Source organism: Phyllopteryx taeniolatus, chromosome 22, assembly GCF_024500385.1.
Source record: "Phyllopteryx taeniolatus isolate TA_2022b chromosome 22, UOR_Ptae_1.2, whole genome shotgun sequence".
Taxonomy (NCBI): domain Eukaryota; kingdom Metazoa; phylum Chordata; class Actinopteri; order Syngnathiformes; family Syngnathidae; genus Phyllopteryx; species Phyllopteryx taeniolatus.
The window spans coordinates 7,493,741-7,516,226 of NC_084523.1; the positions used below are offsets into that span (position 1 = coordinate 7,493,741).

Sequence of the window (22,486 nt, forward strand, 5' to 3'; positions counted from 1 at the left end):
AACAGTAAATGTGCTATTTCCTCAAATAGTGGCTGGGGGAGTTCTTTTACTCAACTGTAGCGAGTGCCAAGATGCTTAACAGAGAGAAAGCCTTCATTTCTACATACTCACTCAAAGATCGTTAGTTCAGTGGTGCCTTGAGATATGAATGTCTGTTTGTTCCCTGACCGCACTCGTCACTCAAAACATTCATATCTCAAATCATCTTTCCCCATTGAAATGAATTGAAATGCCATTAATCCGTTCCAGGCTCCCAAAAAATCCAACAACAAAAATTCTACAGCGTGTTTAAAGTATAAAGTGTTGTACTTTTTAAAAACCTGCAGTAATAACATACTTAAATAGAATGTACAGACTTAAACAGAAATGTATCAGGATTACTTAATTGCGTTTCCCTGTGGTGTGTGCGACGAGGCTATGGGGGGGGGGGGGGGGGTCAGTATAATGGTCATGCAGACACAAACAAGGAAGAGTGTCTCCTACTATTTCTACTGTAAGTTACTCAGCAAGCTGCAGTAATAATAGTAATTTTTTATCAGAGGATAAAGAATGTACTCCTGTGAGTATTTTTATATTGTCTCTCTACATGTGCTAATGTCCACGTTTGTGTACACAAACCTTGTCTGCAACAACATCATGTCCCCCCGAATAATTACGATCGCCGACATCCAGATGGTGAGTGGGGGAAAGCATGTTTACTCACGAAACCCAACACGGTGGCCCTCGTCACGCTCTTTGCTTCTGAGGGTTTGGATGTTCACACGGGAATATGAAAGGATTGTGTTTAAAAAAAAGTCCTAAAACTCTAGTAGTAGCTTTCAAATTTTGGTTGAATGTAGTCTTACTGAGGCAAAAGTGATGCGAAGAAAGCTGGAAAACAGTCTAATCGACCCTCTAAAGTAGCGAAATGAGCTAACGTGAATATTCCAAACAGCTCACGGCGTGATGCAGCCATCACAATATTGATCATCACTTTGACAGGATTGTCTCACCCCCCATTCTGCGCCACTTATCCCCTATTCGTCTCGAATTTTCCACCCCCGTCCATTTACCATCGCAAATGATAATCAGTGTGTGGGACCGGCATGCGTGTTGGGAAAACATCAAGTAATCTGCCAAATTCGCTCGGCGGCACGTCAGTCGACAGGAGAGTGGGCGAGCAGATGCTTTCCGAGCCGGGACCAACGTCTCGCTCATGCTGCCATTTGTTCACATCTGCTATGTCTGGCCCACTCTCAGCCAACCCCCCCCCCCCACCCCCCCGCCCCCTCCCTACTGATCATCTAGCTTCACCTAGCTAAACCCATTAGCCGGGACAGGCGGGGTGTTACGTAAAAGGAGAACACAGAGGCAGGGCGACGGCATTCATGCGCCAGTCTCCCTGGAGCTTTTCTGCTTCGCATGGTCTAATAGCTTTATAAATACAGCGGACACTGGGAATTTTAGCAATTTGACCTAAATTCTCATAAATATCATCATCTGAAAGTCAAATAAGAATCCGAAATCTTATTTGTCACTCGTGTGGCTGGTTGCTAATGCTAATCACCACCGTGCACGATAATATAAATGGTTAAGACTAGAAATCCAATCTCAGCTCAGTCACACTTGTACAATTGACCTTTTTCTTACGATGAACAGGATCATACTGTATAATTCATGCAATCGTTCCTCTAGCCACTTATGCATGCAAACAGCCACCTTGCACAATAGAAGTAAACAGAATGCATTGCATTTCTAATTCCCTATTGTAGTAACATCTAAAAAAATTAGCAAATAAGAATTGAACATAATATTTCAAAAGCAAACTGTTCTTCAAGATTTGATGCAAATGTATTGTACTGTACTGTAAGTGTGACAGTTATACTGCAATGTATATCTTCTTTTACTGAAAATCTATTCCGTCGTAATAAATATGATTGTGCGCCATGCGAAGAAACATCTTCATCTCCTCCTTCTCCACCAGGAATCCTGACAAGGGCCTCCAGTTCCTGATCTCGCGAGGCTTCATCCCGGACACGCCCATCGGCGTGGCCCACTTCCTGCTGCAGAGGAAGGGGCTGAGTCGGCAGATGATCGGCGAGTTCCTCGGCAACAGCAAGAAGCCCTTCAACAGGGATGTCCTCGAGTGAGTATGAGCTTGTCTCGCCTCGGGGGATGTAAATCTCACACAAGCAAACATTTGCATTCAAATGACCAGTTTGTATTTGTGTTGCTCCCTCATTTTCATACCGCGTTAATGGCCGCTGTGACATGGCGAGACATCAGTTCATTTTGAGATCAGAGGAAGTAGGACAGAAGAGGCTCCAACTTGACAGTCTTGTTCATCAGAATGGCAAGGTCACAGATAATGTTTTAATGTGAGTGTAGGTGTACCTCATGTTGTGTCCGGTTGCGAGTAGGTTTGCCCTCCAACGTGTCCCCTGCGGCGTGCTGGCCATTGTTCATTCTGCGTACGTTTCCTTAAGCATAAACTACGCACATTAAAACGTCGCAAAGTCAATTAAGCCAAATTGTGGTCATAGATTTGGCCCGCAGAACTCGTTCCATTGATGAATGTTAAGCAGTAAGATTCTTGTCTGGTTCCAGCCCTGCGGTCGTCTACTCATTCTCTGCTCAAAATATGCTTCCATCTGGCGCTGTGTTGCTTTTTATGCGTTGGTGTGCCGCCTGCCTGATTGCCAGCTTCGTAAAAACGTGCGTTTTTAAGGCCCGACAGCTGCGCTCTGCCCTGCCAGGTTGTGTATGAACCGACGTGTTCGCGGGATGTATGTGTATACGTATATGTGTGTGTGTGGGAGGGGGCTGCAGCTGTAGAGCATCCCGTCTGATGTTACGTAAAGGAGGAGTGACAGGAGGTGGCGCCGTCACGTCCGTCGAGTCAAATCAGGCATTAAAAAGCCCCACGACATTAGCGACACATTGCGTTGATATATATATATTAGTTAATATATTACAATATTTTAAACACATTGAAGGAGGGTATATTGCAGTTTCCACACCACTGCAAACGACAACCACTATTATAAACATTATTTTTCATCACTAAATCTCTGGCTTAGTTTCTCAAAGATGAGCATTATTGTCAGAAAAACAAATGTGTAGTCAAATATAATGGCCAGAGAAGATTTAATATTTAAAGGTTTAAAAAAAAACAAAAAAAAAAACATCTGAAAATATTTAAAATAAGTCAGAAAATTTTTAGTTTTTTTGTAGTCAACTATACTGTGATGAAAGTTGAGTCAAAGTCAAGTAATAGATGACATCATTGCTATTCTCTTAGCACAGTACACCGTCTTTTGTCGACAAGTCAATTAATTGGTTCAACCGCCAATGTGCACATATAAGTACAACAAACTACAAATCTATACAATTAATTTCAAATACATATGTAAACGATGCACGAATAAAGCACAAGTAAAAAATAATGAGTTCCTAAGTCAATTAAAACTTACTTCCAAGCCTCATTTCACCTCAACCAATTTGTATCCAGCTTCCTCTGAACTCATGTCACTAACTCTTTTCTTTTTTTTTTTTTAATTAAGGTAATTAAGATTTAGTTGTCAGGTGCGAGGAGGATTTTCCGCTCGGGGAGATTTCCACGTTGCGTTGCCAGCTGCATCCGTCTTTATCCTCCTGCATCCGTCTGAGTGTGCGGTGTGTTGAATTAGAGAGAGCTCTATCTGCAGTCTGCATCCCCCCGGGCTCATCGATCCCGTCACGCTCATGCGCGCTTATTACGTTCTGCTCACTCCGCGCCTCCTCTCGCCCGACGCTACCTCAACAGCTGCGTGGTGGACGAGATGGATTTCTCGGGCATGGAGCTGGACGACGCGCTGAGGAAATTCCAGGCCCACATTCGTGTCCAGGGAGAGGCCCAGAAGGTGGAACGTCTCATCGAGGCTTTCAGGTAATTGGAAAGTGATTTTCACTTTTTTTCCCCACTATTCTGTTGCTAGGATATGAACGATTTTTGTCTTTCTCTTGCCTGTTCTGTTGCTGAGCTCCCTGGTTGTTTTAATGTCAAAACATCAGACAACAACATAAAGTGTTGGACAAATAAGTAAGTAAAGGAAGGACTGTGTGGGATGAGCGGAAGGGAAGATGAATGAATGAATGAATGAATGAACGAGTAAGGACTGTGTGAGTTTGGTCGAAGGCGCTTCAGGAGTTTGTTTTTAAAGAAGTATATTTTCATTCGAAAAGAATATTTATTTCTCATTATGTCATTTGTATTATTTTATTATTCATTGTGTTTTATTTGTTACAGCTGCAGTATTTTTTATTTTTAAAGTGCTCTCGAAATCAATTTGAGTAAAGTTCATTCCAGGTAATCAAGCAAGTAACCAGAATTGTAGTTTTTTTTTTTTTATCACCAACAATAAACAAATACAAATAAATATATTGTACGATATAATGAGGAAAAAAACATTTCACACCTTCAGCACACTTCTCTTCTGGTTTAAAAATATTATAAAACAATATTTAACAGTAGGTGGCACGGCGGCTGACGGGTTAGAACATCTGCTTCACAGTTCTGAGGACCGTAGTTCAATCCCCGGCTCCGCCTGTGTGGAGTTTGCATGTTCTCCCCGTCCGTGCCTGCGTGGTTTTTCTCCGGGTACTCCGGTTTCCTCCCACATCCCAAAAACATGCATGGTAGATCAATTGAAGACTCTAAATTACCCGTAGGTGGGAATTTGTGTGCGAATGGTTGTTTGTTTATATGTGCCCTGCGATTGGCTGGCGACCAGTTCAGGGTGTAGCCCGCCTCCTGCCCGATGATAGCTGGGATAGGCTCCAGCACTCCCGCGACCTTTGTGAGGAGAAGCGGCTCAGAAAATGGATGGATGGATATTTAACAGTTTTATATGGATCCAAATATGGGGTTCTGACCTTAACAGGTTTCATATGTGCTTATTATTTTCTAATACATTTTTTAAAAATGACCAAAAATTTGTTTTTTCATTTTGGCACAGGGCATTATTTTTCGAATTGTAAGGTATTTTTATTTTTTTTTAAATGTATTACATTTTGGAATTTGGCTGTAGAGTCAGAAAAAAACTCGAATAGAGTAGCAAATGTGTGTTGGTTCTTTCCTTTGGCCCCCCCTCACAGTTGCAAATAAACACGAGTTGACGCTGTCTGGCATCTCTGGGATGAAGCGCCACCTGTCACATTTGCCTGAGGTGCACGACAAGGAGGTAAACAAAAAGTGGGTAGAGACCTTGGCACCGGCAATGCCCGGGCATCTGCGTGTTGGAGCAGAGGCGTGAGAGCGGAACAAACCTGAGGGGGGTGGGAAGGAATGAAAAGGGCAGAAAAACAAAAGAGGGTGGAGGATTTATAAATAACCAGCGTTGCGTAACGTCCACTGGCACTTCATGCCCCTACATAAATAGACTTTTTGCTACATAAAAAACTGGAAAGAAAAAACTGCTTGCCTAGCTCATGTGTGCATTTGCCAAATACCACTATGAACGTTAAAGTCCCACAGAGACTTCACTCAGCTCAGCGGGCCTGTAAAATGGCGCCACAACCTCAGTGTGCAAACGATGACTGCTCAAATTAACTATTAAACCACATGCCCTTTTTTTTTTTAACTTGCTGTCTGGTTTGTCATACACCATTGTACTGTTTTATTATTTATTCTCCAGCCGAGGAGTGTTCATACTTTATGCATTTCGTTTAAATAATCCCTCTCCACAGGGTGCGCACACACACACACACACACACACACACACACACACACAGTCTTTTAGACCGGGGCCGTCCTTATGACACACTATTGGCCGTCTGTATTTGGTGGTGCGGTCGAATGTTGTTGTGCTCCAGTGCGATGCGCATTTATGCTCTCAGAGTGTGCACGTACTGTACATAAAGTTTCTGCATGTTTAACTACAGCCGAGAAACCAATGGACCGCTGTGTGATGCATGATGCGTTCAGTGGGCTTTAAAGCCACAGGGAGAGATATTTTAGCATCACACAAAGTCAAATTAAAGCTATAAATCCATACTAGCTTTCATCTGGTTCCACAATATTCGAATACAATACATCTTTAATGCTGTGAGACGAGTCCTTTTTTCTTATTACAGTACAATTTCTGAGCAAGTCGAGCATTCGCACTAATCGTGTGGTGCGCTAATTGTGTCAATTCCACGTGATGGATTCCCGCTAATGCTACTGTGAATTCAAAAAGTATTGGAATGTGTTATTGTTTTCGTTCTTGTGTTTTTCACTGAATCTTCCCGCGACACCTCAACATATTCAGCGTGTTTGTGCAAACAGAATTACATACATACAAATATTTGGGGATCGAAAATAATGAGCTTTTTCAACCCCCCCCCCCTCAGGTCTTCAGCTATGGCATATTTTTAGATTCCATTATTCTACTGATTATCCCATTGATGAATCGAGAAACAACAACATGTGCATGTGAAGTGCAGGTATTAATGTTGTCAGTTTGGGGTCGCCATCCTCACGTTTCACACGATAATATCTGGAAATTTCGTGTGTGTATGGCTTTGAAAGCCAGGGCTGGGCTGGTGCGTTATGTGGGCGTCAGGGAATGACGCCCACATAATTCATCGTTTCAAGTAATGCTCCAATCAGATTGCTGTTTTTTTATGTCTGAGCATTTGATATCAACCCATATTTGTCCACATTCTCCCGCTGTCTGGAAACTACTACGATTTGCTGTAGTGTGTTAACCCCAAAATATTTGTGGCTCCCTGCAGCCAGCGCTACTGCATGTGCAACCCGGACGTGGTGCAGCAGTTCCACAACCCGGACACCATCTTCATCCTGGCGTTCGCCATCATCCTGCTCAACACCGACATGTACAGTCCCAACATCAAGCCCGACCGCAAGATGCTGCTGGAGGACTTCATACGCAACCTCCGAGGTACTCAGTGAAATCGGCGATCAATCAGGCATGCGGGAGGTTGATGCGCACCAACTTTAGTAAATTCATCCAGACGGCGCGCAATTAGATCAAGCCGGAAAATCAATCCCCGAGATCTTGTGCAAATGAAAATATGTCGCGCCATCCCTGCTGGTCTATTTGTCTTTTGTAGTGTTTTGTGTCATCTTTCCATCCACTCGCCTTGTTTGTAATCTCATTTGGGGGATTGAGCCACCCCCTCCCCCCCTCGGAAAGCCGACATATGAAAGCAATCAACCGAGCCTTTAACGAATCGAATACGCTTTTTAAAACTTGATTCAGAGGTGCTCCGGGAGTATTACATCTGTCAGCTTGATAACGTGCCAAGGCCGTAGCCGACTATGGCCTTGACCCGTGCTGAGTTCAGGTGTAATGCCTTCACTCGGCTATTAACCTCCAGTCCCGTGACCCCATGTCAACGTTAAATGGAGACGGCAGAAGACAGCAGTGGTTGATTAAAGGACAGGTAAGGAGGAGGAAGAGAAGTTATGTTATAAAAGAAGTTGTAGTATTTGATTGGCAGTCGACAGTTGAGGGGAGCGTGGTTTCGCCCGCGTTCTGCGGAAACGCCCACAGCACAATAGCAGCGGTAGTTGTCGCTCAGTTTACCTCCAATCTGGTAAAGTACAAGGAATAATCGTTTTTCATTGCTTTAGGGTTGACGGTAAGTGCACATGCGTGTTTTGGGGTCTGTTTGTGAGTCTTTTTTCCCCTGTAGCGTCGTAATGCTCGTTATGTGTCAACGTCCCCCCCCCCCCCCCCGGCCCCCCTCCACGCTGTCTCAGGCGTTGACGACGGGGCGGACATCCCCCGTGACATGGTGGTGGGCATCTACGAGAGAATACAGATGAGGGAACTGCGTTCCAACGAGGACCACGTCACCTACGTCTCCAAGGTGGAGCAGTCCATCGTGGGCATGAAAACGGTGAGGAGACAAAGTTTTCCACCAATCATCCCCCTCTATGCGTCATTTCTTGGACAACACCCATCGGACGGCGCTGTAGTCAGTGGAGTCCTGGATGACAATTTATCACAAGCGCTGACACTCACGCACTCTCCGTGCCAAGTCAGTCATTATTCAAGGCCTTATCACGATCACCTAGCCTAAGTAGCGTTAGCGGAGCACATTTGTTTTCCATTAGGTGGCAATGAGCGCCTCGGCTCGTTACGCCAGCGCCGTCTGTCATTAAGCGCTTCTCGGCCATTTTAGGTGAAAAGTCTCCAATGCTTTCGGAATCGGGATGGCTGCGCTTGTGTGTGTACTGCTTTTGTGTCCAAGCACATAAGAACAAAGAGCGTTTGGCTCTGTAAAAGAACCTGGTTAATGAGGATTTCTCGTTGAGTGTTCTTGGTATTTAGTGTGTGCTCACTGCGCCGAGATCTTCTTTTATTCGGGAGCGAAAGAATTATCTGTACACTCTTGGCTAGCATGCTGAGGGTTTTCCAAATCAACTACAAACCAACATTGTGAACCTTACCCTCCCGTTATTCACATTCAACAAAGACGCTGAGGAAAAGTTACTATCACTCACCTCCTGTCGACTTTCTCAATGACGTTGAGAATCTTTCTCGCCCCCCACCCCACTACCACCGTCCCCTTTAGTGTTTCTGCCTCCCCACCCCTACCCCGTGACTGTCAGTGATGGATGGGTAGCCATCGGATGACAGAGGGAGCGTAGTCAGAGCCCCAAATGATGGATCGTTGAGATAGGAAGTGACTCCTGCCCACAAGGAGCTGTCAGCCCCACAAAAGGAAGAAGAGAAGAAAGTTTATTCGGAAAGAGCAGATTGCGGCGTGACTGCACTGTGCATTGCTGTTATTATCAATTCAAGTTAAGTTCATTTATATTGCACTTAATCACGACCATTCGGGTAAGGAAAAACTCATTTGGGAGGCAAAAAGAGAAAACTCATGCAAAGAAATACTTTAAAAAGTGTGTTTAATAAGTTTAAATGTGTTTAAAGTGTGTGGAAGGCATACAACTTTTTGGATTATGTGGATTTTCACCTATTGCTGATGGATTTCGAATGTGTCCCTCACAACAAAGGGGGGTTCACCGTAATGGGTCTCTACGTAATGGAAGAATGGTGGGCATGAATATTTTAAGACTTGATTCATTTAAGCAGACTCTTTGCCGCAGCTCAAATATTTGACATAAAACATTTGTCTATTAGGACAAAGTGGCGGCGGTGATATGAGTTCATAACACTGACGGGACATGACGAAGGTTTCATGCTAATGATGTCGTTACACGCCTTTTCTGACGCGAGCTGAAATGAAAAAGGGGGCCGAGCAGGAACGATCCCTGCGGTGACGAGTAGAAGGTTGAGCAAATTATCCGCAGGGGTGCCAGCGGAAAATGAAAAGCGATAATGCCGGGGCGCAACCCATGTATATTCTGATCTGATCACAAATGAGTGCTGGCTGTGCTTGTGACAGTCCTTCTACTTCTTCCATTTTATCTGAGAATATGATTGGACCACTCCGCGGAGGCAATTTTGTGCAGCCAGGCCTCTATTGTGATAAACCTTTGCATGACCCTTTTAATCGAGCCCTGTGACAGGACCCACGCGCGGCTCACAATCCACATGATCGGATTAGAGCAGGAAGAGGAAGCGAGCAAGAAAATGCCCGCTCCCAACATCTTTATTTATCTGTCAAATATTGTTTGAGCTGTGCAATTCGCCGGTACGAAACTTTCACTTAAAATGGCTGCCCTGAGCCTCAATATGACAAAGTAGAACCGTGTGGAAAAATATCAATACAAGTATAATTTGATATAGTACACTTTTGAGTAAGCCGGCAACACTTTAGAGTTGAAAGTTTTGGATTTCCATGTACGATACTGTGTGGAAGGAACTCTTATTTATATCATAATTCTCACACAGAGGACTCACAAAGTGCTTTACATTGTTGAAACACAAAATAAAACCGGTCACAAACATGTTAGAAATGAGCCAATGTCATTTTCACATCAAATTTAAGTCTCCACATTGGCGTGCAGGGATTGATGAGTGTGGCCTGAATGTGTCTGCAGGTGCTGTCGGTGCCTCACAGACGACTGGTGTGCTGTAGTCGCCTCTTCGAGGTGACGGACGTCAACAAGGCCCAGAAGCAGGCGGCGCACCAGCGGGAAGTGTTCCTTTTCAACGATCTCATTGTGGTAACTTTAAAAAAACGCCTGGCTTCCACTCGGGCAGGAGATAGCGCGTGACAAGTGACAGTTTAAACCACCATGTGTGCACGTTAAAGCTTCTTCTACTGTTGTGACAACTCCTTTAATTCAGACATCTCTGCGTGTTTCTTGTAATAAAGTAGAGCAGAAAATATCTGTCCCCCCCCCCCCCCCCCACCCCCCTCACTCTCACTGCAGAGCAGCTGGAAGGTGCAGCAGCGAAAAAGTGTTTGAGTCGGGCCACGGCGCAAATCAAAGACTTCATGTCGGGCATAATTATTATTCTCATTAGGAGTCACGTCGCGGGTTATCGTTTCAAAGTCGTTCAGCAGCCATCAATATGCAAAATGCTGCTCTCACACAAAGGGTAGTACCAAAGTAGTGTCCTCTTAATTGGTGGCTGCAGGAAAAAAGGTTAAAAGGCACATTTTGGGTGGAATTCTTTATCGTTTTCATGAAAGGTTCGCAGTGTGATGAATTCGCATGAGACGTTTACTGCTCGTATCTTTGAAATGTGGGCGAATAGTTACCGCAAGGTCACAATGATTGCCTTTTATAGGGGGGGAAAAAGTTATTGGTTATATCGGTGGTTATGTTCTTCATTTTGGATGCCCTTTAAGACAAAAAATACAGTAGCTTCGTTCTTTTAATCAATATTGTTTTTTGTGACCATCCGTAGATACTGAAGCTTTGTCCAAAGAAGAAGAGTTCGGCGGCTTACACGTTCTGCAAAGCCCTGGGCCTGCTCGGCATGCAGTTCCACTTGTTTGAGAATGAATGTGAGTCACCGTGTCTGTATTTTTGACCACACTTCACTGGAATTTTCTTTGTGTTTGACCATAACACCCCCCCCCCCCCCCCCCCCCCCCCCCTGCATCAGACTACCCTCACGGCATTACCATCCTGTCGCCGTTCGGCTCCGACAAGAAGCAGGTGCTCAACTTCTGCGCACAAAGCGCCGAGGAGCTGCTCAAGTTCGTGGAAGACCTGAAGGAGTCCATCGCCGAGGTGTCGGAGATGGAGCAGATACGTATCGAGTGTAAGATCATTTTTTTTTACCAGGACTTCAAAGGGGACATATTTGACGCAGTCGTCATGGTAACAAATGGCATACTCAGCCCTCTCCCCGCAGTCGAGAGAGCCTCAAAACAGGTTAAGTCCCGAGGGGCTAATGTGCTATAATTCTTTATCATTGGGGTATTTTGACGAACACGTCACAGACAAGTTACCAAGACACCTAGAAGCAAAAAATGCTAAATATGTTTCCTTTAAAGTACAAATTGTAGCATTCTAAAGTCTCAACTCGTCGTTTTGGCAAAATGGAAGACAAAACAACAATACATAGTGACTATGATTGGCGGCGACATGCAATTAGCATCAGCCGTGGCGTTTAATTAGCGCGATGAAGAGCCGCGCCATGAGCGGAGGGCGTGGGAGGCGATGAGCGCAGTGCACGTCGGCCCGTGTAATGCCGTGATGATGATGATGATGATGATGATGATGCGCGTCTTATGCTCGCGCTCTCTCTGCAGGGGAGCTGGAGAAGCAGCAGGGCGCCAAGACGCACCCGATCAACAACGGCACGCAAGTGGAGCTGCGGGGAAAACTCAGCGGCACGTCAGGTAGGTAACATGAGGCTCAAATACACGAGTGCTTCCCAACCATTAGTGTGGCACGAGAGATCACCAGGCGTGAGGCGTGAAACTATCCAATTTTACTTAATCTGCCTGAAAAAGATTTTTCTTAAAGGTACGAAAAAATTTGTTTTTCCAGATGTGAGCCAACGCTCGGCCGAGGCACCACTGTATCTCTATTCTATCTATGCCAGCGACGTATAGTGACAAGCAGAACATATGCTCTTCCACTAGTTGGCAGAAAGTACAATTCACCTGTTTATCCACCTGTTCCCATTTATACAATAGAATACTAGCTCACTAAAGGTTGAGAAACACTCAACTGCACAACATATCAGGGGTATTAATCTAACAACGTGGCTACAGGAAACCAGGAGGTGGAGGACAGAAGTGGACACAATGCCGTCGAGGTAAGCGCTTAACGACAAGGCCGCGTCCGCTATGACAGGTAAGTGCACAAGCTAGCGTAGTGAGGAGTCGACAGGATGAGTAAAAATATATCTTCAAGGCATCGAGTAAGCGTGGCGCCCATGAAAAAACACAACAAACGCATTTGCAGCCCCTTTCTTCACCCATCCAAATACCCGGACGAGCAGCTCGTGCAAACACAAGTGAACTACATTACCCAGGAGGCTTTGCAGCTACAAGATGACCTTTTCCTGTCCTGCTTCTCTGCGGCAGTGTGCCCCCCGTTGGCTGAGGACACACACGCAGCCTCAAGTTGACATTGAACGTAACTCAGCTCTGTCTCCCTGGTGGCTTCATTAGATATTGAGCTTTTCTTCAATTACCTGACATGTGAGATTTAAAATGGTTCTTATTGTGGAAGATTGTCCTCTCGTCCTTCCACACGGGCTGCAGTCAATGTCAGCAGCTTGTGCGACTGAAACGTTAGCTGTCAGAGTGCATTCGTCCGGGAGAGAAGAGGAAGGGGAGTGGTTGGGGCGGGGGGTCAGTCGCCGCAGTGCAGAGTGTAGCTCTTCTGTCTCCATCTTTCCATCCGTCCGCAATCGGAGGAAGTTGTCGTGCAAAGTCACAAGACAGCTGCTCGGTGACGACGATGCGATGTGATGAGACGGAGAATTAGCTCGCGTTTCAACACAAAGTGGCGGAAAAAGAGTTTTGTGAAGGAGTCCGTTCAACGCAACTTGTTGTAGGAGAGTAATAGCAGCTGTCCACCTGCGTTTGAATCCAAACGACTCTTTCGCTTTGAGCAAACTGGTCAAAATAGACTTTGTTAACTCTAATATAATAGAAGACCTGAGCAGCAAGAAGTATGTTGAGGGTTATTACCCTGAAGGATCAATAAGTACAGAAAGCTGACGAGGTTCCACCATAAGCATGTGAGATCATTCAAAATCAACAAGATTCTTGATCTGCCCGAAAAAAAAAAATGGAGGTAACCTGCCTGCAGATCCAATCTTGTACCGACCACCGGCATATTGTATGCGATATCATTCAAAAATCACGAGTGGGATTTGCCAGGAAGATGATCGAAATGCTGTCAAGGAAAACTACTGCACCTCAAACATCTTGGATCAGATGCTCCAAGATTGGTAGAACACCAACAAGGAACATCTACTCAAAGACTGGATATCTACAGGGTTCTTGTTCCGGAGACAGTTCTAAGGAGTAGGGGTTCAACCAATTAGTCGACTAATTGACAAGTATCAAGGCGCTTGAAGTCAACTCATCGCTAATATGCAGTAGAGAAGCTTAGAGGAGAATTGAATCATAGCAGTGTGACTTGTGCATCGTGCCTTGTTGCTTGTTGGACGTCTTGTGTGCTTCCCCCCCCCCCTCTTCTACCAACCGTACATGTTCTGGTTCCCCCTACCCAATCCCTTCCCCCAAGTATCCTCGTGTCCGCTGTCCACCCCATAGCGCCACACAGTGGTTTGGAAGGGCGATACAGGTGCGCTCAGTGTCCCCTTTGGAACCACCGGGCTCACTCCCTCCCCCCTCACGCACAACTCCCATCACTGTTCCTAGCATCCTCGGAGGACCACACAAAGCCCCTCCCACGTGTGTGCGTGTGTGTGTTAAGACTTCACCACCACCTTCACCCCCCCACCCCCAAAAAAGATGAATAAAGAGGGCTTGACGGATCGTAGCGGAGGAACCAGCTTGATAACATTTGATGCTGTTCTCTTGGCTGTTTTCTAAACTAGGTGTCAATTCACAACAGGCTTCAGACGTACCAGCTCAGCAGCAGTCCCGAGAGCGCGGGCCTTCCTAACCACGGGAGGGAGCTGCTCTTCCACCCGGGGGCTGCGGCCTCGCCGCCTCAACACCCGAGCTCCCCGGCCCGCCGGCCACACCCCCAGTCCGCCGCCAGCGTGGCCGACCTGCGGCCCGAGGCGCTCATCCAGTGTCAGCAGATCGTCAAGGTCATCATGCTGGACAACGGTGGCCACGCCCGCATGGAGGCCTTCCTCAGCCACGCGCCCGCCCACCCGCACCCTTACCCCCACTACCACCCGCATCACTACTACCAGCATTACCAACTGAGCCAGTCGGCCACGTCCACGCCGCTGCGCTCGCCCGACGCCTCGCAATGCAGCGGCGGAGACGGCCACCAACCCCCTCTGCCCCCGCCGCCGCCGCCGTACAACCACCCGCACCAGTACATCCCCCCAGATCCCCGCCTCAGTCTACATCGGACCCCTAGTGGTTCTCGGAGCATGGTGTAAATAGAATCCATTTAATTAACCCCACTTCCTCTATTTAAAAGTACGCAATGTACATACAGATGAAAGATATCATCAGATGAATTAAAAAAAAATGTAATTATATTGAGGTAAATATGTTTAGATTTGACAAAGAAGAAGAAGAAGAAGCAATGTCATGCATAGATAACATTTGACTTGCTTTTCAAAAGCAATTTAACACCATCAAAGGACTTTTTGCCAGTTTTAACTCAAGCTAAAATTGTGGATGGACAAAGAGTGGAAATATTCTCCCTCACCTTGTGCCAAAAAGTAAGTGACATTAGTAATGCGGAAAAGAAGGACTTCCAAACACAATTCACGATGAATGGATGGAACCTTTGCTCCCACGCTGGTGTTATTTTTATTTTTTTTGTCTCCTTCTCCAGGAAGTGGACTGCTTATATTCAACACAGACTTTAAAACTGAGACGCACTGTGGCCGCCATGTTTCGCTTCGGGACAAAGACGCTTCTTCGCTTTTTCAGGGAATCTCGAATTTCCTCGTTTATTTTTTTAAGCCTTTGTGTGCGTTTGCCACCCACTTTCCGTGTGTTTTCTCTTCTCGTATCTCCTGCTTATCTTTATAGCCTTACATTTATCCCCCAAACGCAAGAAAAACAATGAATAAACAACAGCTTGTAGAGCCAGCAAATGCTGATAATAATAACTGGAGGCATTATCTGACCTACGTATTTTCCTCAAACGTGGATTGTAAATATCACATCCTAAAGATGTCGGAAAGGATAAGCAGCCTCTTGATAATCACATGACCTTCATTCTGAAATGGGTCACCCGATGTCCCGGTCCTCATCTTTTATGCATTAAAAAAAAAAAAAACTGCCCCAAGTGAGCTCTGGCTTCCAGACCCGACCAGCCAGCTGAGAGCCACTAGTCAGATTCGATAATAATGTAAATGTGTCTTCAAATGAAAAATTAGCAAGTCACGCTTAATGTATCTTGATTATTTCTGAATGAATGCAGCTATTAATGGTTTTTCAAGACATTTTAACATGACAACACGTGAAAGAATACGTTTGAGAGAAAAAAAAAAAAAAAGAAAACCCCGAAAAATAGCTTCTGTTTTTTTTATACTTATCGCCCCCATAAACATACAGGTATAAAGTCTTTTTTAAAAATTGTTAGTTTTCTCATGTTATCCTCACAGTAGGTTTTGGTGCATGATTGAATTAAAATTGAGCACACGAATGAATGAGATCAAAAGGGGCACATTTTTTTTCATATAAAAAAAATAATAATAATACATGATATATTAGATTATTGCCCTATTCTAGTGGAGCTGGACAGTGTAATAAGCAAAGTTAGGCTCTTTATTCCTCCTCCTTCACTGTTTCATTTTCTTGGGAGATGCTTTATACGCGTGTGCGTGTCGGGGACGACGTTACCATGGCAACCAATGTAGCATTTAGGGAGTCCCGCGAGTGGCTGACTTTCACCTACGACAGGACACTGACCAAAGGGCTCTCCCATATATACAAGTGCACTGCTTCATGAATGACATGATGACAACCTATTACGGAATTTACATTTAGTTTAAAAAAAAAAAAAAGAAGAAATACAAGTTCAAAGATAAGGAAGCGTGAGAGAAATGAGCCATCACTTCCCGCGGTTGAATTCCTCTCTGTCTTTGCAGTATATCAACATGCTATTAAATATCATTCAAGTCCATCTGTGTGTCTTATGATTGATTCTTGGAGATTTATTTACGCACAATATAAAGAATTATTTACATATTTATTCATCTAATTATGTGCACTTTACACAGGCGCTCGATTACAATGCATTCATGTTGAAGTATTTTTTTTAACATAAACAGCAACGTTTAACATTTGAATGTCATGGGACATTTAATTAGGTACAGGTGCACCATCTTTTGTCGTTTTATAGCTACATTATTTTCTTTGTTGATTACAGTGTAATATTTAGTATATTAGAATATGCAGCGACATCTCATTTTATGGCCTGTATATATTATTTTAAAAATTATATGGATATTTTCATTAGATTTTTTTTTTTTACCACATTTTTGAACATAATAGAAAAACACAATTTACTAACAATATATTTACATGTCTAACAGTTAAATCTATTGTAAAATGTGTTGTGCGTCGCTTGCCCATTTATGTCATCAATAATACAAAGTATGGCCTATACGTTTATAATACACAAACTTATTGCATGCCCATATGATGGCCTACAATTGGAGTTATTGAGAAAATGTCCATTTTTTTTAAGCTGTCAAATGTCCTAGTAAAATATAGCAAAGTTCTACATTCAAGTGTCAAATGTGACTAAATCTAGCATGACAGTGTGATTATTATTTTAGGGAACATAGAAGGGGGGCTAGACGAGGGCTTCACCAACATTCCCAGTGTGCGTAAAAACATCGTGACCCGATGGCCTGTCCTCCTGCTGCGATGTTGTCATCCTCTTCCAGCGCTGAAGGTCACAAAAGAGCAATATTTATTGTTTCTGTTAACTCCTTGCGTCATTTCCAAGCAGGGCGAGAGAGAGAGAGAGGGAGGGTGAGGGTGATGCTGTACCTCCTTGATGCTTCCCGGCGTGGTGTGCAGCATGTAGACGACGTAGCCAGGGATGAGCACCATGGAGGACAAGGCCATGGTCCAGCCGATGGTTTGGCCCCACACAGGGTACACGTACTGGCCCAGAGTCAGGGGCGTCATCTCCACAGCACTGAAGGTAAACACACCCTGAAATAGAAGATATTTTAATTACTTGGGCTGGGGGAAATATGTTTTCTTGTCACTTTGTCAACTTAATAATGTTATAACAGTACATGAATATTATTTCTGTTTTGATTTTGACATTAAACGGAAAAAAACATTCCCATACAGAAGTCTGAGGCGCCCATTTTATCCATCGCAGCCTGGCAGCTAGGCTAATAAGCCCATTTTGTTTTTCCAATTATTAAGTTTATTTTGGCTTTTAATTTAATAGGCTACTCGCAATAGCTTTCCTATCATTTAGGCCATAATAATTTTTTTTTTTTTTTTTTACCATGACAGTACCAGACAGACATATTGATTGACGCCAATTTAATTGAGTAACAACATGACAGTGACAGATTGGTGTCACTGAGGTTCAGTCAATAAAATCATTTCCTGCCGGCTTACCAAGCAGATGAGCGGCGTGAAAAACTTCCAACAGAGCTTCCACCAAACGCAGGGTCGGTAGCCAATCATGTCCTCGATGTCCTTGTAGAATCGCTCAGCTCCTGCATCATCAAATTGATATCAGGGCAAAAAGACGAGACCTTTTAACTGGCCAGGATGCTTTCCTACCGTAAAGCCAGGCGATGGAGACTGTCTCGAAGAAGACGAGGTAGAGGAGGCACATTCCGCTGGCCGAGTAGTAGTCAAACAGCTTGAACACGTAGAGGCCGCCCTGGAAGACGCGCGTGGAAAATGTGGCTTGGACCGGGATCGTTTTCTCATGTCGTGTACCTGTGTGATGTTGGAGAACCCGATGATGAAGGACACGAGGCAGACGACCAGGATGAACACCTTCTTCCTCTTCCTCAGAAACAAGGGATACTCGTCCATCAGAGCTGTGACGAAGCCTTCCACCGTGCAGAACTGATTGGATGCGACAAGAAGGCTCATTGTGTGTCTTTTTGTTTGCATCGTGCATTGTGTGTACCTGACTGTCCAAGCCCAGCATCATTAGCATGGAGAAGAAGAGGATGGCCCACAGAGACGACATGGGCAGCTGTGTGACCGCCTGAGGATACGCCAAAAACGCCAGGCCAGGACCTGGATTTTCGTAAATATTCAACTATTGCCGTACAGTACCCAACAAGTCCAATATATAAATCGAATACCTGAAGCGGCTAGCTCCTGAACAGGTTTCTTGGTGATGTACGACATGAAGCCCACAATGGAGAAGATGACGAAGCCGGCGAACATGCTGGTGCAGGAGTTGATGCAACACACGATGATGGAGTCCCTTAAATGAACGACAAAACAATAGTCAGCGTGAAACTAAATGGCCACCGTTGTATAATGCTGTGATGGGGCAGTACTTGTAGACGTCGTTATGATAGCTGTTGTAGCTGCCCAGTGCGATGAGCGAGCCCAGGCCCAGGCCGTAGGAGAAGAAGATTTGAGTGGCTGCGTCCAGCCACACCTAAGACATGTACATTGAAAACATAAAGAAATATTGTTCTATTTTTAACCGAAAAACAATCACCAATTTTTCCATTGGCCAGTAACAATACGTCTTAGCTTTTCAGATACATTTGATTGTGGGGTGTTCATGAGCACTTAGGCCGTTTTACCTCTGAGCGGATGAGCTTATTGAAGTCTGGTGTGATGTAGAAACGGATGCCGTCGATGGCTCCCGGGAGTGTGACCCCTCGAAAGAACAGGATGAAGAGCATAAAGTAGGGATAGGTAGCTGAGAAATACACCACCTGAGTGAGAAAGTTGTGCATCTTTTAGCTAAGTCTGAAATCTCTATCTCCCAATCTCTCTCCATCATTTGCTTCTAATTAACAACATTTTATCCACCTTGTGCTTGGTGGTAAAAGACATTTGAGTTATCTCTTATCTTTTTGTCAAAGTCAAGCCTCTGTAAAAAGCCCAGACGGTTTATTTTTATTTGCACTTGCCAATCAATTTGGAGGATTATGCAAGAGAAGTCTGACCTTCCCCGTCCACTCCACTCCCTTCCAGATTGAGAAATAGACGAGGACCCAGGCGAGCGCCAGGGTGGCCACCAGGGGCCAACGAAGCTCCCCTGGCTCCTCCAAACCACCGGAGAGCTGGTGCATGTTACGCCTGCAAACACACACACAAGTGATGTTAGAGTCACTCCCAGAACTCAGTTTGCTGTCCTGGGCGTGGGGGGGGGGGGGTGTTTGAAGTCAAGCCATGAATTTATCGGCTTACGGCGAAGGATCAGAAGCGCAACAGCGCCTTTGTTTAAGGGACTGTGACCAGAGTTTGACGTTTAACACCTAAGACCAACTACCCACACCCAACCAATTGTTGCCGTCCGAGACGCTGACATCGACAGGCTCCTAATTATATGAATCTGCAAATTCGCAGTGGCGACTTTGTCAAAATCTGTCTCAAAGGGACAGACCATTAGGCCTATGATGGGGAAGGCATGAGACTCACTCCCAGAACTCTGTGACAGCGCTGGTCAGGTTGGTGGTGTCGTTCAGGCTATAGTTGCAGAAACACTTGTCGGTGTTCCAGGGATTGTCGCAATTTTGCCAGGGCAGCTCCTGCGCGCACAAACACAGACGAAATTATGACTCTGGACAAAGAAAGCCTTGCCGGAAGTCTTGTTGCGAACACACCGAACCGAAGGAGTTGAACAAGTAGTAGAGGGCCCAGGCTATGATGATGATGTAGTAGATGTTGAGCCAGAAGGACAGCACCACTGCAGCCAAACCGACACCTACAGACACAACAGACACAAATAGCATGGTTGCCATCTCCTAAGTGCAGTGGTGATCTTTGTCACTTCACTCGACCTATCAGAATTCTGCTTGCTCATATCTCAAATTTTGGCTCGCGACACAAAGCTCATGATCCGGGGTCTGCGGCAGGGTGGGGACACCATTCAGCGAGCCTTTAATGATATCGCTCATGTAACAGTCGAATCCACCAAGCGACGGTTCGTAACTCGAAAAACTCTTAAGTTGAGGCTCTAGTAAATAAAGGTTCCACTGTATCTAATGTGTCACTGGAATGTTCAGTTCAGCGTCTTTACCCTTCATCATCGGCATGAGCTTCCACACCCCGAGACCTCCCACTGAGGTGAACTGTCCCAGAGACGTCTCCAGTAAGAACAGCGGTATCCCACAAAACACCAGAGTCAAGAAGTATGGGATCAGGAATGCCCCTATATTGGAATAAAGTCAGTAAGTTGTATGAAATTGGGGTCCAAATATGTAAGAATTTACCTCCACCGTTTTTGCCGCACAAATACGGGAACCTCCAGACGTTACCCAAGCCGATGGCGTACCCAACACATGACAGCAGGAAGTCAAACTTGCCCTTCCAGCTGCCTCGGTCAGGGGGGTCCTCTTTTTGCTTCTGTTGGGCCGCAGGGGGCACCGCAAGCTCCATTTCCTCGAAGGGAACCGTTTGCTTGATATCACTCAGGGAGTTTAAGTCCACCGTACTCTGTCCGGTCTTGCCCATGGTCGGGACCGCCACTGAGAGAGTGGATTCTTTGGGGCACTCAAGGCTGAAACGATTACAAAGTCCTACTTGCGGAGATCTTCTCACACTGGGTTTTGGTTCTTTGGTCAACGGATTCAAATGTGCAGAAAAGCTGTGAAGAAGCGCCGAGCAAAGGTTACAATTTCTACCTAGGGCAGGTAATGTATCCATGACTATTTTTTTACCGTGTACGTTGGTGTACTGAAACACTGAAACCTAGATCCACAAAAAGATAGCGGACAAGGTATCTGCTCCTCTCGTTGTGTGGCAATTACCAATCGTTATAATGCGCATTACCGCCACCTAGAGGACTAGACTGGAAGAACTACTTCTAATTGCCCAAATGAAGTGTTTTTTTGCCATTAGCCCTATTTTCTCTATAGATAATACATTCATATAAATACTAACTACGTAATACAAACCATGATCACTACATTAATAACCCAACTGCAAAATCCCATATTCCATCTCCGGATGACATCATAGATCAGGAAGTTGACACACGGAGAGGAAAGCTTTTGCAGGCGATCGATTGGCCTAGAAAATGTTCACATCGCCACTTTTCATTTGATCACCGCAGCCAATGTTCAATTTATTCCAGTGTCCAATAACATGGATGCAATATTCATAGGAACGTGCTGATTGATGCTCCTGAAAAGACATTGTGCAATGATGCAGATGAGCCGCGCTTGAAATGTAGAGGACGTTTTAATGGCAAAAAGTAGTCGGACCGAAAAAGTAAAATCAATATGGATCAAAGGAACTGCATTCGTATCAAATGACTTCGTCTCGCAAAACAGATGAAACAGATTGTGATTTCATGCCATTCAAAAAAGATTAGTATTATGATTGCACTTCATTAACATCAAGCTTTTGTCTTTTTCAGTCATGCAATGACGAGAGGAGGAACCGCCTACCTACAAGATGTCCACCTCATCAACTTCCCTGCCACAACTTGATCCAAAAGGTAAAGAAAAAAAAAAACATCAATTTGCTTGCTGCCTCCTCAGGCCCACGGGAGGCTCTCCGCTTCCTGAGAAGACCTCGCCGACGTTGCCCGCTCACTCTTTCTGCTGTGTGGCCGCACTGGTGGTTGTCCTTGTTAGCCGCGGCTATCGAGTGGCTGCTAATAAAGTTCGACCTGTGTGCCTGCTTTGATTACAGCTCAGTGTACGGACCCCCTGAGGTCATATGGGATGTGCTGATCACAGACACACACACAGTGGTAGCACATTGTGTGTTTCACACTTGCCAACATGCTTGCCATGGTGTGTCCCCCCGTCCCCCCCCCGATAGAAAAGGCCCCTCATCTGGGGACGAGTTTGGTCAAATGACAGCGTTAGACCACAAAGTGAACACATACTGTATCTGGCCAATCGTGTTCGGACGCGCATCCGAATTTAGAGGTTTTCAAGTCCGCTCGCAAACATGGTCTACAAATGCCATGGACCATCTGTCTGTTTTAATCAAAGCTGGCCAGCCCCTGGTCTAGACTCCCTTAGTTCCCTCTCGATCTTAATTCTGGACAATTCCAAGGGACCCGTTTGGAAAAGAGCCATTTTGATGGAAACACCATTAAACGCAATTAGTTTGAAGAGATTTGGAAGCAACAGGAGGACAATTCCCAGTCTCGTTCCAAAAATGGTGTTGAAGTTTCTTCCCAGAGGAGCAGAAGGTGTGTTTTTCACCTCGTATGCCATGATATACCGAGGGCCTTGGAGGCAGCATTGTTTAGTTCATCAAGACTGCACCCAAGTTGCGTATTTTTCAGAATTCATCGGTTTTCCTTTTTTTCATGTTGCCCGATTAC

General features: G+C 45.1%; 2 protein-coding genes across 4 annotated transcripts in view; one reads left to right on the forward strand and one right to left on the reverse strand.

The window, feature by feature from the left end:
- iqsec3a (IQ motif and Sec7 domain ArfGEF 3a) overlaps positions 1–16,147 on the forward strand; it is a 40,569-nt gene extending 24,422 nt beyond the window's left edge. For 2 of the 3 annotated variants that reach the window (XM_061762364.1, XM_061762366.1), the window contains exons 5-14: positions 1,964–2,125; positions 3,785–3,907; positions 6,736–6,902; positions 7,727–7,866; positions 9,980–10,105; positions 10,797–10,896; positions 10,998–11,156; positions 11,650–11,739; positions 12,118–12,161; positions 13,923–16,147. In XM_061762364.1, coding sequence (XP_061618348.1) covers positions 1,964–2,125; positions 3,785–3,907; positions 6,736–6,902; positions 7,727–7,866; positions 9,980–10,105; positions 10,797–10,896; positions 10,998–11,156; positions 11,650–11,739; positions 12,118–12,161; positions 13,923–14,444 — 1,633 coding nt within the window. In that variant the 3' untranslated portion in view covers positions 14,445–16,147. The remainder of the gene's footprint in view (positions 1–1,963; positions 2,126–3,784; positions 3,908–6,735; positions 6,903–7,726; positions 7,867–9,979; positions 10,106–10,796; positions 10,897–10,997; positions 11,157–11,649; positions 11,740–12,117; positions 12,162–13,922) is intronic. The other variant, XM_061762365.1, reaches the window with a different exon arrangement.
- Positions 16,148–16,211: 64 nt separating this feature from the next.
- LOC133472052 (sodium- and chloride-dependent GABA transporter 1-like) lies at positions 16,212–21,951 on the reverse strand. Its single transcript, XM_061762378.1, has 15 exons — positions 21,594–21,951; positions 20,415–20,788; positions 20,222–20,353; positions 19,806–19,906; positions 19,621–19,730; positions 19,146–19,278; positions 18,777–18,911; positions 18,522–18,625; positions 18,321–18,445; positions 18,140–18,252; positions 17,944–18,075; positions 17,782–17,884; positions 17,614–17,714; positions 17,023–17,190; positions 16,212–16,918 (listed from the first exon to the last, which is right to left on the reverse strand). Exons 1-15 carry the CDS (start codon positions 21,611–21,613, stop codon positions 16,823–16,825), a joined length of 1,947 nt encoding a protein of 648 aa, XP_061618362.1. The 5' UTR covers positions 21,614–21,951; the 3' UTR covers positions 16,212–16,822.
- Between the last annotated feature and the right edge of the window lie 535 nt (positions 21,952–22,486).

Coding starts and splice junctions, on each gene's coding strand:
- LOC133472052 (XM_061762378.1), bottom strand. CDS start 21,613: ATGAGGTGGACATCTTGTAG. Junction 19,907..20,221: donor GCTCATGCCGATGATGAAGG/GTAAAGACGCTG, acceptor TTGTGTCTGTAG/GTGTCGGTTTGGCTGCAGTG. Junction 17,715..17,781: donor CTCCATCGCCTGGCTTTACG/GTAGGAAAGCAT, acceptor TTGATGATGCAG/GAGCTGAGCGATTCTACAAG.